At 32.8% G+C, this 16,731-nt stretch overlaps 1 protein-coding gene across 20 annotated transcripts in view; it reads right to left on the bottom strand.

The window, feature by feature from the left end:
• Positions 1–16,731, bottom strand: part of DLG1 (discs large MAGUK scaffold protein 1) — a 222,848-nt gene that overhangs the window by 69,480 nt on the left and 136,637 nt on the right. For all 20 annotated transcript variants that reach the window (XM_072963446.1, XM_072963496.1, XM_072963527.1 and 17 more), the window contains 3 exons: positions 16,490–16,634; positions 4,246–4,366; positions 754–910 (listed from right to left, as the gene is read on the bottom strand). In XM_072963446.1, the coding sequence (XP_072819547.1) occupies positions 754–910; positions 4,246–4,366; positions 16,490–16,634 (423 nt within the window). The remainder of the gene's footprint in view (positions 1–753; positions 911–4,245; positions 4,367–16,489; positions 16,635–16,731) is intronic.

Genomic DNA, 16,731 nt, shown 5'->3' with positions numbered 1-16,731 from the left:
CAGAAGTAAAAACATAGAAACAGCACAATTATAGATTTCCCTAAGTCTGAGTCATTAGGGAGAACAGTAAAACGACTGATCAGTTTTAGTCGAAGATTACATGGGTAATAACCACATAAGCACACAAACTGAAAATAAAACGTGGAGAAAAGAAGAGGCAAAAACCAAGCAAAAAAAGTCAGCATAACCATATTAATATCAGGCATTATAGGTTTTAGTGTAAAAACCATTATTACAAATAAAGAGGATCATTACATAATGATAAAAATTTCAACTCACCAGGAAGGAATGCTGATTTTAAACTTAGATGCATCTAATAACATAGTTTCAAAGATATAAAGAAAAAATATTGCTCCCAGGGCAAACTGGTAAACCAACTATTCATATAAGCTTAAAAAGTTTCTTTTAATAACAGATAAGGTAGACAACAGATTTAAGTATAAAGAAGATACGAACTATGCAAACAACAAGGTTGAGTTAATAGGCATATTAACCTTGCAGTCAACAGAGAATACATTCTTCAAGCACATTTTTAAAGACTGACCTCTAATAAGTGAGTCAATACCAAAAGAAAGTCTATCACACCAAATGTGTTCTCTGTCAACACTGTAGTTCTACAACTAAGTTGAAAAATGTTAGGACGACAGCCAAAATGTATTCTATAACTTTAGAATATTAAAAAACAAAACTTTTAATAATTAATAGATCATAGTTAAAAATAATAAAAACATTATTTTGATTAACATATCCTACCGATATAATACGATCTCCTTTTCTGAGCTCTCCACTAAGATCAGCAGGTCCTCCAGCCAAAATAAAGGAAATAAATATTCCTTCTCCATCTTCACCTCCTACAATGTTGAAACCCAGGCCTGTTGAGCCACGATGAAGAACAACTTTTCTAGGTTCCCTGAAAATTAAAAAAATGCTGAGTACCTTAAATTTTATAAATAACTTGACATTTTATCAATGAGAATTCCCTACTGATAAATCTTATTACCAAACTAGAAAGAAAATTAGGTTAAATTTAAAAGGGTTTTCTAAACTCTGGGTAAAGAGATTCTTTCTAAGCCTAGAAATTAAAAGGAAAAGCCCTAATCTTATATAAAAGCTAAAAACTCATGTTAACAAACACAAAAACAAACTTGAAACTAAAATAAAAAGAAGAAAGCAATGCGGAAACTAAAAAAAGTGCTATAAAGAGCCCACTCAAAAATAATAGTTATGAAAACTTTATGATGCACACATTTTATTGCCTATGAAGCAGTCACTGGCTCTTACATGTTGTACAAGGTGGATATCTCTTTGTCTTAGAGAAGGTAGGTCCCTTTTTCAGTTCCAAAGGTATGAATCATGAATAACCTATGCCAGGCACTGCAATTCTACTACCCTTTGCTAAGGTGAGGCTATGACCCTATTCTGGCCTCTGAGAAATGAAGGAAAATTTTATTGTCACTTCCTAAAGAAAGACAGATTCTACCAAGGACAAAGCACATTCTGTCTCCATACAAAGCACATTTTCCCCCCTCCTCAGCCCAAATCTATAATAGTTTATTATAGAATAAACTATAAAATCCCAATACTGATTTGGACATATTATAATTATGAAGATAAGACCAAAAGAATCCCAGAGCCACCATGGACCTAGGGTTGCCACACAAATGTTGGAATTGCCCATTTCTAGACTTTTTATATAAAATAATTAAATATTTTTATTTCTTAAGTTACATTCCTCCATCCATTTATCTATCTCTGCTTTTCATCTATTCTAAGATGTATCTTTCTTGCTCCCCGAATCCCTGATTTAAAATTCCTGAAATCAGAATATATCTTACCACTAATAATGTTTCATAATTGCTGCCAGTTGTACATAGTTATGTGAAAAGCATTTACATCTTCTGGTAAGACCATGAAAATTCTAACAGCAGATCATTTTAGATATGATGAATTACAGAATACTATCTGAGATTAGAATGTATCATATTTGGTAAATATTTTAAAAATTTAATCTGCTTTTTCTAAAACATTGCAGAAAGCTATTGGTAACAAAAGACTTAACAGAAGTAAGTACTTTCAAAAACTGAACTTTAGGAATCCTTCCATATAATGTGGAATTAATCTTAAATATTTGTCTTCTCAAAACTTTAAAGTCTTCTAGTCATACATAGATATTCATTATTAATCAGTTTTGTTAGTTCACTTAAAGGATTAGCAAAATTATATTTTGTCAAAAGTAGCAAAACTAAACAATATGCTGTTTAGGAAATATAAAAAACAATATATGAAAGAAAAAAGAGAACAATAAATTCAAAATTTGGGAAAGAAGTTAACTTGGGGCAGTGTAAGAGAAGCAGGGTAGGATCAGGGGCACAGGACAGGTTTTACTATATTGGTGATGTCTTATTTCTTTGTTAGATTGTGGACTCCTGCTTAGGGTTCTTATAGTACATTAGAACATATGTATGAAGTACATTTTTGCATTAGCAAATAATAATTTAAAAATATCCTGCTGAAATCAAACAGTATTTCCAGAGGAAAATAAATTCTGATTTTTCAAATAAGATAAGCACATGAAGAGATTCTCAACATCGCTATTCCTTAGGGAAATGTATCAAAACCACAATGAGATACAATCCACCTACTACAATGGTCATAAAACAAAACAAAGCAGAAAAAACAAATGTTGATGAGGATGTGGAGAAACTGAAATCCTCACAAACTGATGAAAGGAATGTACAGTGATGTGACTGCTACAGAAAGCAGTTAGGTGGTTCCTCATAAACCTAAACATATAGTATGACCCAATAATTCTGCTTCTAGATATGTATCCAAAGGAGCTGTAAGTAGGTAAGCAAGCAAATAAGTGCACGCCAATGTTTATCACAGCATTATTCACAATATCCAAAAGGCAGAAACAACCCAATATGAAAATGGTTACAATAGCAAATTTATTTTATATATATTTTATCATAATTTAAAAACTTTATAATGTAATATAATAAAAATCATTGAACTGAACATTTTAATGAATAAACTGTATGGTATGTAAATCATATCTCAACAAGACTATTAAAAATGAACTTTCGAATCATTAACTATGTATGTTGAGATTTATTTTCCTTTTTTAATCAGTAATGTGAGACAATCTGCAAAAAATTGCTTAGGGTCAAGTTATGGAGAACTTCTAATGTGAAGTAAAGATTTTTCTACTTCATTATCTGGGCAAAGTAGTATAATCACCAAAAGAAAGTAATAAAACACACACCATTTTAGGAAGACATATCCAGTAATCAATCACCTGATTTTTATAGAAAAAGAAAATAAGTAGGCCTGCTGTGTAATACCTACCACAAAGTCTAACACAATATTCTAGACAAGAGATATGTAGTGAAAAAAGATGGGGACAGCAATCAAGATGTTAATATAACATATTTTTATTTGAAAAATATGCAGATTAAAGACTAGATAAGCCCACCATTATCTCCCTACATAACAAGCCTATCTGACATTTAAGAGATCATTGCCTAGAGTCAGGAGTCTGACAAGTAAAGAATAATTTTAATTATAAATTAATAATGCTAATAAAAATGTATTAATAAAAACATGAAAAGACATTAATTGGCATACACTTATCATTAAATGCTAGCATCAATATAAAATATTTCTATAAAATTTATTTCTACAAAAATTATAAAGCAAACTGTACGAACATATTGTTTCATTACTATATTAGATAATGTGAAAAAGATCTAAAATATTTTTTCACTTATTTTTTCCCACTAAGAGTTCTTTGGGAATAAAAAGGCAGTTAATCTGCCAACTCTAGTGAGGTTAGTAGTGTTAGATGAAAGTAAATTTTAGGTGTCAGAATATCAAGGATATGTATCAAAGAAACTCTTAAACATGAATCAAATAACTGCCACAATATTTCATGCTATATATTTGAAAAGGAATATATAAAAAGTTAGTTTTAAATATGCGTATATTCTTATCCTAGTTTTACCTAATTTCTTAGGACAACATACCAATCCTTAAAAAAAAAAAAAAGCGGTGATTTATTTGTAATATAAAGTATTTTTATACTTCAGGCACTTCAATAAGCACTCTAATGAAAAAAATTAAGATTTAAGTTCATTACCTATTACTAAAATTATTTAGGTCTTAAAACTGTGACTATGATACTTGGATTATAACTCCATTTAATAGTTTGCTTTATGTAAGAAGGATGAATGTTCAGTTCCTTACCTTGTAATTTCATCATCCCCAAGCACTGCTTTGGAAACAGGCGAATATCTGGCTGGTGATGCTGGTGTCTGGCCCAAATAGGAAGATGGGCTAACATGGTTATCAACAGGCTGAGAAGCAGCTTCAAAATAAAGTAAAAAACACTTGAAAAATGAAACAAACCATTCAGTACCACATGTCTGAATGATCAATTTCAAAGTGAGTTAATGTATAACTCATATTCACTCACTCACGTAGTAGGATTTCATACAGAAAATTAATTTATTAGGTAAAAAAAATTAGAGAAGCTCAAGTTTCTGGGTAAAAACTAGCTTAGAAATTTCGATCAGTAAAGCAAACTTATTCCATCTGGTTTCTTTTGAGAAAACAGAACTAAAAAGGAGTTTTACAGTAACTGATTTGCAGAATGTAATCCAGGAAAGGTTATTTAAAAGACTGTCACAGAAAAGAGTAAACTAAATCAATCTTAAGTACAGTAACTTTTTTTTCCTAAGAAGTTATTTTGCAGATCACTATTTTCAAAAAATATATATAGCTGATCCTTGAATAACATGGTGGTTGAAGCACCAGTTCTCCACACAGCTGAAAATCCACATAAAAAGTTGAGTTGGGCCTCCATATCCATGGTTCTGAATTCATGAATTCAGCTAACTGCAGGTCAGTAGCATGTAGTGAAAAAAATCCACGTATAAGTGGACTCCTGTAGTTCAAACCCATGTTGTTCAATGATCAAGTGTATACTCAAAATTTGATTCTAAACAACAAAACCCAAAAGCTTAAAAATAGGTGCAAAAAGACTATGCTTGACAAAGTTTTAAAACAGACTGAGGCACTTCTAGTTTCCAGTTTGGCTTATGAGAAGATCTGAGTCCTTACTCTGTCCTAACAACAACTGAAAAGCTGAACAAACTGAAAAATCAACAACCCTTCTTAGATCCTTGAGAGAGAGGACACAGGGCAAAACATTGTCCCCTAATCAGAGAGACTGATAGGTGAACACAGAGAATCACAACTTACCAGAACAGAAACCTCTGTGGGAACAAGGGCTGGGATAGAGTAACCTGAACTGTAATCGATAAACTGCTAGAGGCTCAGTGTGCACAACTCTGAGACTCAAAAACTACAGGGGGTACATGGTCATCAGGGACCCCACACTTTTGAGAGTTTTACCTCCTGGATCTCTACCAGGTTCTCACAGTGAATATTGGAGAAAAATCTCCCCATGGTTCTGGCAGGAAAAGGAACTATTTTGAAATACACAAGAGCATTTTGTTCTTGTCAGCCCTCAGGAGAAACTTTTTAACCAGAACTTCACCTGCTGGGGTTTTATCAGATCCCAACTGACCTGGGGGAAGGGAAATAACCAGCTCTAGCCCATCTAGCCATTCTGTCCCAGAACGGAAGAGGGGAGAATACTGAGAAGTGCTATGAAGTTCACATTCTAGAGGCACAAGCTCACTAGGAGACTGAGACTTAATCACAGGACTATATAACACTTTTCTAACCCAACACCTTATCAATCACATTACTAAAGGCCTATTTACAACAGTTCCTTTTACACAGTACATCATGCCTGGCTATCAAGAAAAAAATTACAAGACATACCAAAAGGCAAAAATACAGTTTGAAGAGACAGAGAAAGCATCAGAACCAAACTCATATATGGCAATTTGAATCAGCATACCAGGAATTTGAAACAGTAACGATGAACATGCTAATGGCTCTAATGGATAAAGCAGACAGTATGCAAGAATAGATGGGCAGTATAAGCAGAGAGATGAAAATACTAAGGAAGAAAGAAAAATAATACTAGAGATCAGAGATACTGTAACAGAAATGAATGTCTTTGATGTGCTTACTAGTAGTCTGGAAATGGCTGAGGAAATAATCTCTGAGCTTGAGGATATCTCAATGGCAACTTCTAAAACTGAAAAGCAGAGAAAAAAATAACTCGGAAAAAAAAAAACCCAGAACAGAATATCCAAAAACTTGTGGTAATTACAAAAAGTGTAACATACACATAATGAGAGTACCAAAAGGAGGAAGAGATAAAGGAATAGAAGAAATATCTGAAGCAATAATGATGAGAATTTCCCCTAATTAATGTTAGACACCAAATCATAGATCTAGGAAGCTCAAGGAACACTAAACAAGATAAATGCAAAGAAAGTCACACCTAGGTGTATCATTTTCAAACTACAGGAAAAAAAGAAAAAGAAAGAAAAACCCTAAAAGAAGCCACAGGGGAAAAAAAGACCCTCACCCTACTATACAAGGTAAGAATTACCCCTGACTTCTCAGAAACCATTTAAGCAAGACAGTGGAGTGAAATATTCAGTGTTAAGAGAAAAAAAAAAAAATCCACCTTATACCCTGTAAAGTTATCCTTCTAAAATGAAGAAGAAATCAAGACTTTCTTATACAAACAAAAACTGAGGGAATTTATTGCTAGCAGACCTGCCTTTTGAAATGTTAAAAGTTCTTCAGGGAGAAGGAAAGTTAGTAGTTCAGAAACTCAGTTATACAGAAAGTTATACAGAAAGAAAAGAAGAGCACTGAAGAAGGAATAAGTAAGGATAAAATAAAACTTACTTTTCTTATTCTTGATTGATCTGACAAGTAATACTTTGCTCAAAATAAGAGCAGTAGTGTATTCAACTATCTTTGTTTATGTGTATATATATAATTATGTATAAATGAAATGAATGTCAGCAATTATACAAGGGATGGGAGGGAGGAAAATAGAATTATTTTGTTATTATCAGGAACTGATACTACCCATGAAGGTGTGCAACTGTTATCTGGAAGTGGAATTAGATTAGTTGTAATCTATATTGCAAACTCTAGGGCAAGCACTAAAAAAAGTAAAAGAGAATATAACTAATATACTTTCAAGAAAGGAGAAAAAATAGAATCAAATAAAATGCTTAATTAAAAACATAAAAGGCAGGAAAAATGGATGACAAATATAGGAACAAAGAACAAGGGTAACAAAGAGAAAAGAATAGCAAATACAGACATTAATCCAACTATATCAATAATCACCTTGAACAACGATGGTCTAAATGCACCAATCAGAAGACAGATATTGTCAGAGTCAACCGAAAAAATAAGATCTAATTATGTGTTATCTATAAGAAAGCCACTTTAAGTATGAAGGCCCATACAGATTAAAAGGAAAAGGATGGCTCAGGATATACCACACCAACACTAATCAAAAGAAAGCAGGAGTAGCTATGATTAATTTCAGACAGAGAAGATCTCAAAATAAGGAAAATTATCAGGGTTAAAGGAGAGCACTACTTAATGATAAAGTGGGCAATTCTCCAAGAAGACGTAACAATCCTTAACATGTATACATCTAACTCCAGAGTGTCAAACTATGTGAGGCCAAAACCGACAGAAATAAAAGGAAAAACAGATTAATCCATACCTCTTTATCAGAAATGACCAGATTCAGCAGGCAGAAAATCAGGAAAGACACAGTTGAACTCAACAATATCACTAATTAATGGGATATGATGGACACCTATAGATTACTTCATCCAACAACAGCAGAACACATATTCTTAAGCTCACACCTAACATTCACCAAGACAGCATGTCCTGGGCTATAAAACACATCTTAATAAATTAAAAAAAAAATAGAAATCATACAATGTTCGCTCTCAGACCACAATGAAATTAAATTAGAAATCAGTAACAAAGTGATAAGTAAAAAGTCCCCAAATACATGGAGATTTAATAACACACTCCTAAATAATACTTAGGTCAAAGAAAAAATCTTTAGAGACATTAAGAAATGTTTTGAACTAGATGAAAATGAAAATACAACTTATAAAAACTTGTGGGATGCAGCAAAAACAGTGCTTAGAAGGAAACTGACAGTAATGAATGCATTTATTAGAAAAAAACAAAAGATCTAAAATGAATCTTCATAGCTTCCACATTTTAAAACTAGAAAAAGAAGAGCAAATTAAATTCAAAGAAAGCAGAAGGAAAAACGGAAAAAAAAAAAAGAGCAGAAATCAATGAAATTCAAAATAGTTAATCAACAGACACAATCAACAAAACCAAAGGCTGGGTCTTTGAACAGACCAATAAAATCGATAAGTCTCTAGCCAGGCTAACTAAGAATAAAACAGAGAAGACAGAAATGAAAGAGGTCATATCACTACAGATTCCATGAACTTTAAAACAGTAATAAAGAAATACTATGAAACTTTATGCCCAAAGATTTGATAACCTAGGTGAAATGGATCAATTCCTTGAAAGACACAATCTGCCCAAACTCACAAAAGAAATAAACAATATGAAAAAGGCTATAAATCTATTAAAGAAACTGAATAAATAATTGATAACCTTCCAAAAAGAAAGCACCAGTCCCAGATGGGTTTAGTTTTGTGTTCTACCAAACATTTAACCAAGAAATTATATCAAGTCTCTGTAATGTCTTCCAGCAGACAGAAGCTAATGGAATATTTCCTAATTCATTCTCCGAGGCCAGCATTATCCTAACAAAACCAGATAAAGAAATTACAAGAAAAAAACCTATAGAACAATCTCTCTCATGAACATAGATGGAAAAATTTTCAACAAAGTATTAGCAAGTCAAATCCAACAACGTATAAAAAGAACTATACAGTACAAGCATCTAGGATTTATTATAGGCATGCAAGGTAGGTTCCACCTTTAGAGGACAATATGATCCATCACACCGAAAGACTAAAGAAAAGTCACATAATCGTATCAGGAGAAAGCATTTGATAAAATCTAATATCGATTCATAATAAAGACTCTCAGTTGACTAGAATAGAAAGGGGTTTTGTCAACCTGATGAAGAATATTCTACAAAAATTCTAGAGCTAACATAACACTTAATGGTGAGAAGCTTGAAACTTTACTACTAAAATTAAGAGCAAGTGAAGGATGTCCTAGTTAATGCGTTAAGATAGGAAAAGGAAATAAAAGGTATATAGATTGAGAAGGAAGCAATAAAACTCTTTGCAGATGTGACAGATTGTCTATGTAGGAAATCTGAAAGAACTGACAAAAAAACTCATGGAATTAATAAGCAATTATAGCAAGGCTTCAAAATATAACGTTAATATATAAATGTCGATGGCTTTCCTATATGCTAGCAATGAACAAGTGTAATCTGAAATTAAAAACGCAGGACCATTTATATTAGCAGCCCCCCAAAATGATACTAAGGTATAAATTTAACAAAATATATAGAAGATCTATGTGAAGAAAACTACAGAACTCCGAAGAAACATATCAAAGGAGAATTAAATAAATGGAAAGATACAAATGGAGAGATATTCTATGTTCACTGATATCAGAGGCCACAATACTGTCAAGGTATTAGTTCTCCTCAACTTGATCTATAGATTCAATGCGATCCTAATTAAAATACCAGGATATTATTTTGTGGATATTGTCAAACTGATTCTAAAGTTTATATAGAGAGGCAAGACACCTAGAATAGCCAATACAATATTGAAGCAGAAGAACAAAGCTGGAGGGTTGATACTTCCTGAGTTCTAAAAAGCTACAGTAATCAAGACAGTGTGATACTGGCAAAAGAAAAAACAGATCAGTAGAATGTAACAGAATGCAGAAATAGACCCAAATATAGTCAACTGATCTTTGAAAAAGGAGCAAAGGCAATACAGTGGAGTAAAGACAGTCTTTTCAACAGATGTTGTTAAAACAACTGGACATCCACACTTTTGAAAAAAAAGAATCTAGATATAAACTTTATGAAAATTAACTCAAAATGGATCACAGACCTAATAAAACCCCAAACTATAAAAAACCTAGAAGATAACATAAGATAAAATCTAGATGATGCTGGGGCTGGCAATGATTTTTTAGAGACAACACCAAAGGCATAAATCGTAAAGAAAATTGACAAGGTAGACTTCATTAAAATTAAACATTTCTGCTCTGTGAAAGACTAGTCTAAAGAATGAAAGACAAGCCACAGACTGGGAGGAAATAGCCACAAAAAATACATGTGATAAAGGACTGTTAGCCAAAATATACAAAAAACTCTTACATGCAACAAGACAATAAACAATCCAATTTAAAAATATGCCAAAGACTCTTAACAGACACTTCTCCAAAGAAGATATACAGATGGCAAATAAGCATATGAACAGATGCTCCACATGATATGTCATCAAGGAAATGCTAATTAAATCAGTGTGATACTGCTGTATAACTATTAGAATGGCCAAAAAATAGAACACTGATAACACCAAATGCTCATGAGAATGTGGAGCAACAGAACTCTCATAACATTGCTGGTGGGAATGAAAAATGGGCACAGCCACTCTGGAAGACAGTTTGGCAATTCCTTATAAAAGTAAACATATTCTTACCACATAATTCAGCAGTTGCACTCCTGGTTATTTACCTAAAGGAGCTGAAAACTAACGTCCACACAAAAACCTGCTCACATATGTTTAACAGCAGCTTTGTCCATAACTGCCAAAACTTAGAAGAAACCAAGATACTCTTCTGTAGGTGAATGGATAAATAAACTGGCACATACAGACAAAGAGTTATTCAGCACTAAAAAGAAAGGAGCTATCAAACCATGAAAACATATGGTGGAAACTTAGACACATATTACTATGTGAAAGAAGCCAAGCTTAAAAGACTACATACTATATGATATAATATCTGGAAAAGGCAAAACAATGGAGGCAGTAAAAAGATCAGTGACTGACAGAGCTTAGAGGGGAGAGAAGGATGAACAGGCAGAGCACAGGATTTTCAGGGCAGTGAAACTACTCTGTATGATACTGACGGTGAGTACATGCCATTATATACTTGTCTAAACCCATAGAATGTACATCATCAAGAGTGAACCCTAATGTAAACCATGTTGGTTCATTGATTGTACCAAATATGTCACACTGATGAGGAATGTTGAGGGTAGGGGAGTATGTATGTGTGGGTGGGGAGGGCTATGTGCAAACTCTCTGTACTTTCTGTTCAATTCTGCTGTGAATCTAAACTGCTCTAAAAGAATAAAGTCTATTAAAAAAAAAAAGTGAACCCTAATGTATACTATGGGCTTTAGGTAATGATGTAGGGTCATCAATTGTAACAAATGTACTACTCTGGTGGGAGATGTTGACAATAGGAGAGGCTATGCAGGTGGGACATTTCCAAACCTTCACTTAATTTTGCTGTGAACCTAAAATTGCTCTAAAATATAAAGTCTTGTTTGTTAAAAAAAAAAAAAGATATGCCCTGACACCAGCTCAGATCTGTCAATCTAGTTTATAATTACTTTTTTAAATAAACTCATAAAAGAATGGAAACCTGCTAAAAAGCAAAAATAAAAAATAAGCTAAAATTATTTCCTGGTTCATTTCAATAATAATAAACATTACAGATAGCTTGTAATTCTAGCAAGAGCTAAGAACAGAAAATTATAAAGCTATTCCTCATCCAGGTAAGCAACACATTTCAGGTTTAACTTCCAAAAGCACAACACATCTGAATTTTGTATTATTACTGAAGCACACAGAAAGCAATATTTAACTTTTTTGAGGCATTAACTATGATTAAAGTTATAAAGAACTTCAAAATCTAGCTGTAATATTTGTTATTTAATCATCAATCTCTTCTTTCATTACATGACCAAGTGTCTTCTATGCACAAAACATCATAATACACATTGAAAATATAAAAATGCAAGGATCATTACTTCAAATTACCACAGTGGCCAGATAGGTAATTAACTTACATGAGTGAAGTAACCTTAGTGAAAGACAACAGGTAATGACTGGAACTATGGTGTACTGGAAAGAATGTATGCTCTAGCAAAAGCAGATAGCATCTCTATCTCTCAGTAATCATTCAAAAAGGAAAAAAATCTATTTCTATTGATAATTCGAAATCTGGTGTATCTTTGATTTTACAAGTTTACAGTGTCCAATAGTAACTATTTCCCGTTCAGTTTACATATAAGATAATCTTTTGCATTTGAGCCAAAGGATTTTCTACCAATGGCTCTTGACTTCTAAAGTTCAAAGTTTTCCCTGGATGATACATAAGACTATTTGTGATTTTCAAGGGAGCCGGCACATTGCCTTAAAGCAACAGACATTCATGTGAACCACTACAATCACTGGCCTTTTAAAGTCCAGAGTTTACTAATTTTGACTCAAATTTCTTTGCTGCATTATCAAGCCTGGCTGAAACTAAAACAACAACAACAACAACAAAAACACCCAAAAAAACAAAACAACTGGACAAAAAATTAAGTCAACTGCCCAAGCCAGAAGATGTACCTTTTTCTAACCATATCCAGACAGTGCCTTTATTCAATGAACTCTTTCTGGAGGAGTCATTTTCACAGGTAAGGAATAGTATCTCACATGGCAGGAACTAAAAATTAATGTTCCTATCAAAGAAATGACAGCACAAAGAACGGTCAGATAAAACAGTGCTATTTCCTATACCAAAAAAGATTCCTCAGAGAACTACAAAACAAAGGAACCTAAAAACTACAATGAGGTATCACCTCACGCTTGTCAGAATGGCCATCATTAAAAAGCCCACAAACAATAAATGCAATAAATAAAAAGAGTGTGGAGGAAAGGGAACCCTCCTATACTGTTGGTTGAGATGTAATTTAGTGCAGCCACTATGAAAAACAGTATGGAAGGTCCTTAAAAAACTAAAAATAGAACTACTGTATGATCCAGCAATCCTACTCTTGGGCATATATCCAAAGAAAACTCTAATTCAAAAAGATACATGCACCCCAATGTTCACAGCAGCACTATCTACAATAGCCAAGACATGGCAGCAACCTAAATGTGCATCAACAGATGAATGGATAAAGAAGATGTGGCATATATACACAATGGAATACTACTCAGCCATAAAAATGAATGAAATAATGTCATTTCCAGCAATCTGGGTGGATCTAGAGATTATCATACTAAGTGAAGTAAGTCAGACAGAGAAAGACAAATATCATATGATATCAGGTGTATGTGGAATCTAAAAAAAATGATACAAATGAACTTATTTATAAAACAGAAACAGACATAGAAAACAAATTTATGGTTACCAAAGAGGAAAGAAAGAGGAAGGATAAATTAAGAGTTTGAGATTAGCAACTATAAACTACTATATATAAAACAGATAAACAACAAGGTCCTACTGTATATATAGCACAAGGAACTATACTCAATATCTTATAATAACCCATAATAAAAAGGAATATATATGTGTAACTGAATCACTATGCTGTACACCAGAAACTAATACAACATTGTTAAATCAACTGTACTTTAATTAATAAATAAATTAACAAACCCAAGGGAGTCTAATTTATTGTCCTTAGATATCAAGATTAATGACCCCAACTCTCCAAAGTTTAGGAGAAAAGCAAGTAAGTGGAAGAGCTTAAAGTTAAAGTAGGAAGAGATCAGTGGCCAAATCAGAAGTTTAACAAGGACTTCGAGCTAAAGAGAATATAAATTAAAAGTGAAAAGATACATAACGCAAAAGCAAGAGCACTTTACTTGCATTGTTTGTTTTTTTATGAGGGGGAGGTAATTAGATTGATTCCTTGATTCCGCTTGGAGGAGGTGCTGGGGATCAAACCCAGGACCTCTTGGGTGCTGAGCATGTGCTCTCCCACTTAGCTATACCCTTCCCCCAGCATGAGCATTTTAATGTCAGCAAACAAACTATGTTCTCTTGCAGATCAAACTTTTCTTTTTCAGTAATAAACCTACTTTTATTCTTGGGTACCATATTTTGGCTATTATCCATATTTTGATTATAATCACAAGAGTGTGACCCCATCTGAGACTATGGTCATAAGTTAAACTACAATTCTTTTCTTGTCTCCAGTCATATTCTTCTTTTTAGGGAGCAGGAATGGATGAAGGTAGCAGGTTGAACAAAGGCTGGGATTTTGCCAGTGAAGATGGAGAGGGCACGAAAGTAGACGATACATTCAAGGAAGTGACTACCTGACAAACCTTAGAGGCTAAGCTAAAAAAAGTAGATAAGTAGAGGTACAAGGGGACAACCAAGTGATGGTGTCAAATGACTGACGGTCAAAATCAGGATGAACTGTTAGAATAGGAGTAAATAAACTGATGGATGTCGTCAGAGAATGGGATGATTTAAATCAAGATTTGGGAGATCTAAATTAGTATCTTGGAAGCAAGCACCTGAGTTGGAGTGGAGGGCAGGATGGTTAGAAAAAAAGAGTTTAAGAAAGAAGCCACGTTGTTGAATCAGTGTGGATTTTGGCTGGATATCACTAAGAATGACAACATGAATAACAGTATCAAGGACAACGAGCCTGACACTAAAATCTTCAGTGACTAAACCAGACTGATCGGACACTAGATTACCAACAGCATAAGGCATCAGCACTAAATTGAATAGACTGATGGCAAGGGCTTCAGGAGTGCTGACAGGTAAAAATTATTTATGTAAAATGTTTTCAAAAACAAATGCTTTTTAAAAAAACGCATAAATAAGTTATTTATGAATGGCATATGTAGTAGGAACATGAACTAAAAGTGTGAAACAAAAGTCATAATTGTAGTTGCCTAAAAGTCGTAATTGTAGTTGCCTAAGAAGAGAGGAGAATGGAAACAGAACATTATGATAAAGTTGAACTAGCAAGGTAAAACACTGTGAAAAAGTTGAAGTTTAATAGTTTAATGACAGATGTTAAAAAAAAAAAAAGAAGGAAAGAAAGAGAGAAAAAGGAAAAAAAAAGCACACTACATATGCCCACAAGGAGAAAAGTCAATCATTAGTTAATTACTACTTTTTAGGACTAGCTCTTTCATTTTTAAGTTTCATATTATTTTATATAAACAGATTTAAATAATTAGATTTAAATAAATCTAATAATTTAAATAAATTAAATAAAAGTAACATTTTTTTCCACTTCAACATATTTATTAGAAGCAGCCTGGCTATTGTACATTTGGCCATAATCAGGACGCCAATTCTCAACTTGTGGAACTGGCACATAAGACAGCATAATAAATAAATAAGATTGATACTTAAATTAGTGAATAAAATAGCTTATCATTGAATTTCATATCTAATAACAGATAAACATACATAAAGCCCTTCTATAAAGTTTCTGTGTAAGACCAACTGTATGGAAGAATTTCGAGTAAGTAATAAAGTTCTTTTCTGACACTAATGCAGTATAAGACATCATCTCTGTCCATTATTATAGAGAATGAATAGTATTAAGAAAATAGTTGTTATACTTGAGTAATTAATGAATCAAAGAGCAGAAGATGAAAGTGTATCACTAGAGGACAGTATATACATTTCAAAATATGAGTATTTAGCTTATAGAGATTAGTGATGGTAATGAAGTTGGACATTTTAAGACTGGAAACACTGCCACTTAAATCACAAATATCTCTAAAATTCTACAACTTAAAAAGGCAAACTTGGAAAAGCACATTACAGAGTACATTTAAGATCTTACTACACATGGGTGCTTCTAATATTGATTCAACATACCAAACAAATAAGTCTTTTCATTTTCCAACCAACACAAATACATTAAAAATATATTTAAATCTCATCTCAGCTTGTACATCAAAAAAAGAAAATCAAATAGGAAACTTAAAATTATTTAAGTACTTTCATTACAATTCAATTCTAGGCAATACAACTGTATTGTGCACAAACATAGTTAGGCAATACACTAGGAGCTAGAAGTACACAGATAACATCTGTGCTCATGCAGCTCAGAGTATGGAAAAGCCCAAGTTTTAGAAATATTTTAAGTTATTGTTTCTCAAAGTACAGCCCGTGAACCAGCAGCACCAGAAGCATAAGAATTATCTTGCTTGTTAAAAGAATTAATTGCTTGTTAAAGTATACTTCTGTGCTCCATCTCACAACTATTAAAACAAAGTAAGAATCTGTATTACTTGCAAATACCTCTGGTGACTTATTTACATAAAAGTTTGAGAATCAATGCCTTAAATATTAAAAGTAATTACTGCTATAAAATAGTAAAGATGAAAAAGCTCAACCCCCCTTCTAATTATGAAGATTCTGACATAAAGTTGATTTTTTAAACTTTAGGTTAAAATGCTTAATAGTTCTTTTTAAAATATTTGTATAACATTTAAACTTTATATCGGGAAACTTTCATTAAAATACAACACCCTAAGGAAATAAAATAGATTTAAGCAAACAAACTTACGGTTAGTGATATCAGGTGGTGCATAGCCATCGTTCATATACATACTTGTGGGTTTTGCCACTTTCAAATAAACAAAATCAGATGTGTTCTTTAAGGCAGTTACTGCTTCTTCATGAGTAACTTCTTCTAAACACACACTATTCACCTAAAAGAAAAGAAAATCCCTAAAGTTTTACTTCTGCCTTTCCAAACTGAATGTCTGTTGTTGTTTTTTTCTTATTGTCTTGGGTAGAATCTTTGGT

This window comes from Vicugna pacos, chromosome 1, assembly GCF_048564905.1.
Source record: "Vicugna pacos chromosome 1, VicPac4, whole genome shotgun sequence".
NCBI lineage: Eukaryota > Metazoa > Chordata > Mammalia > Artiodactyla > Camelidae > Vicugna > Vicugna pacos.
The sequence above is the reverse complement of the archived record's forward strand: the minus strand, read 5'-3'. Positions and strand labels throughout refer to the sequence as shown.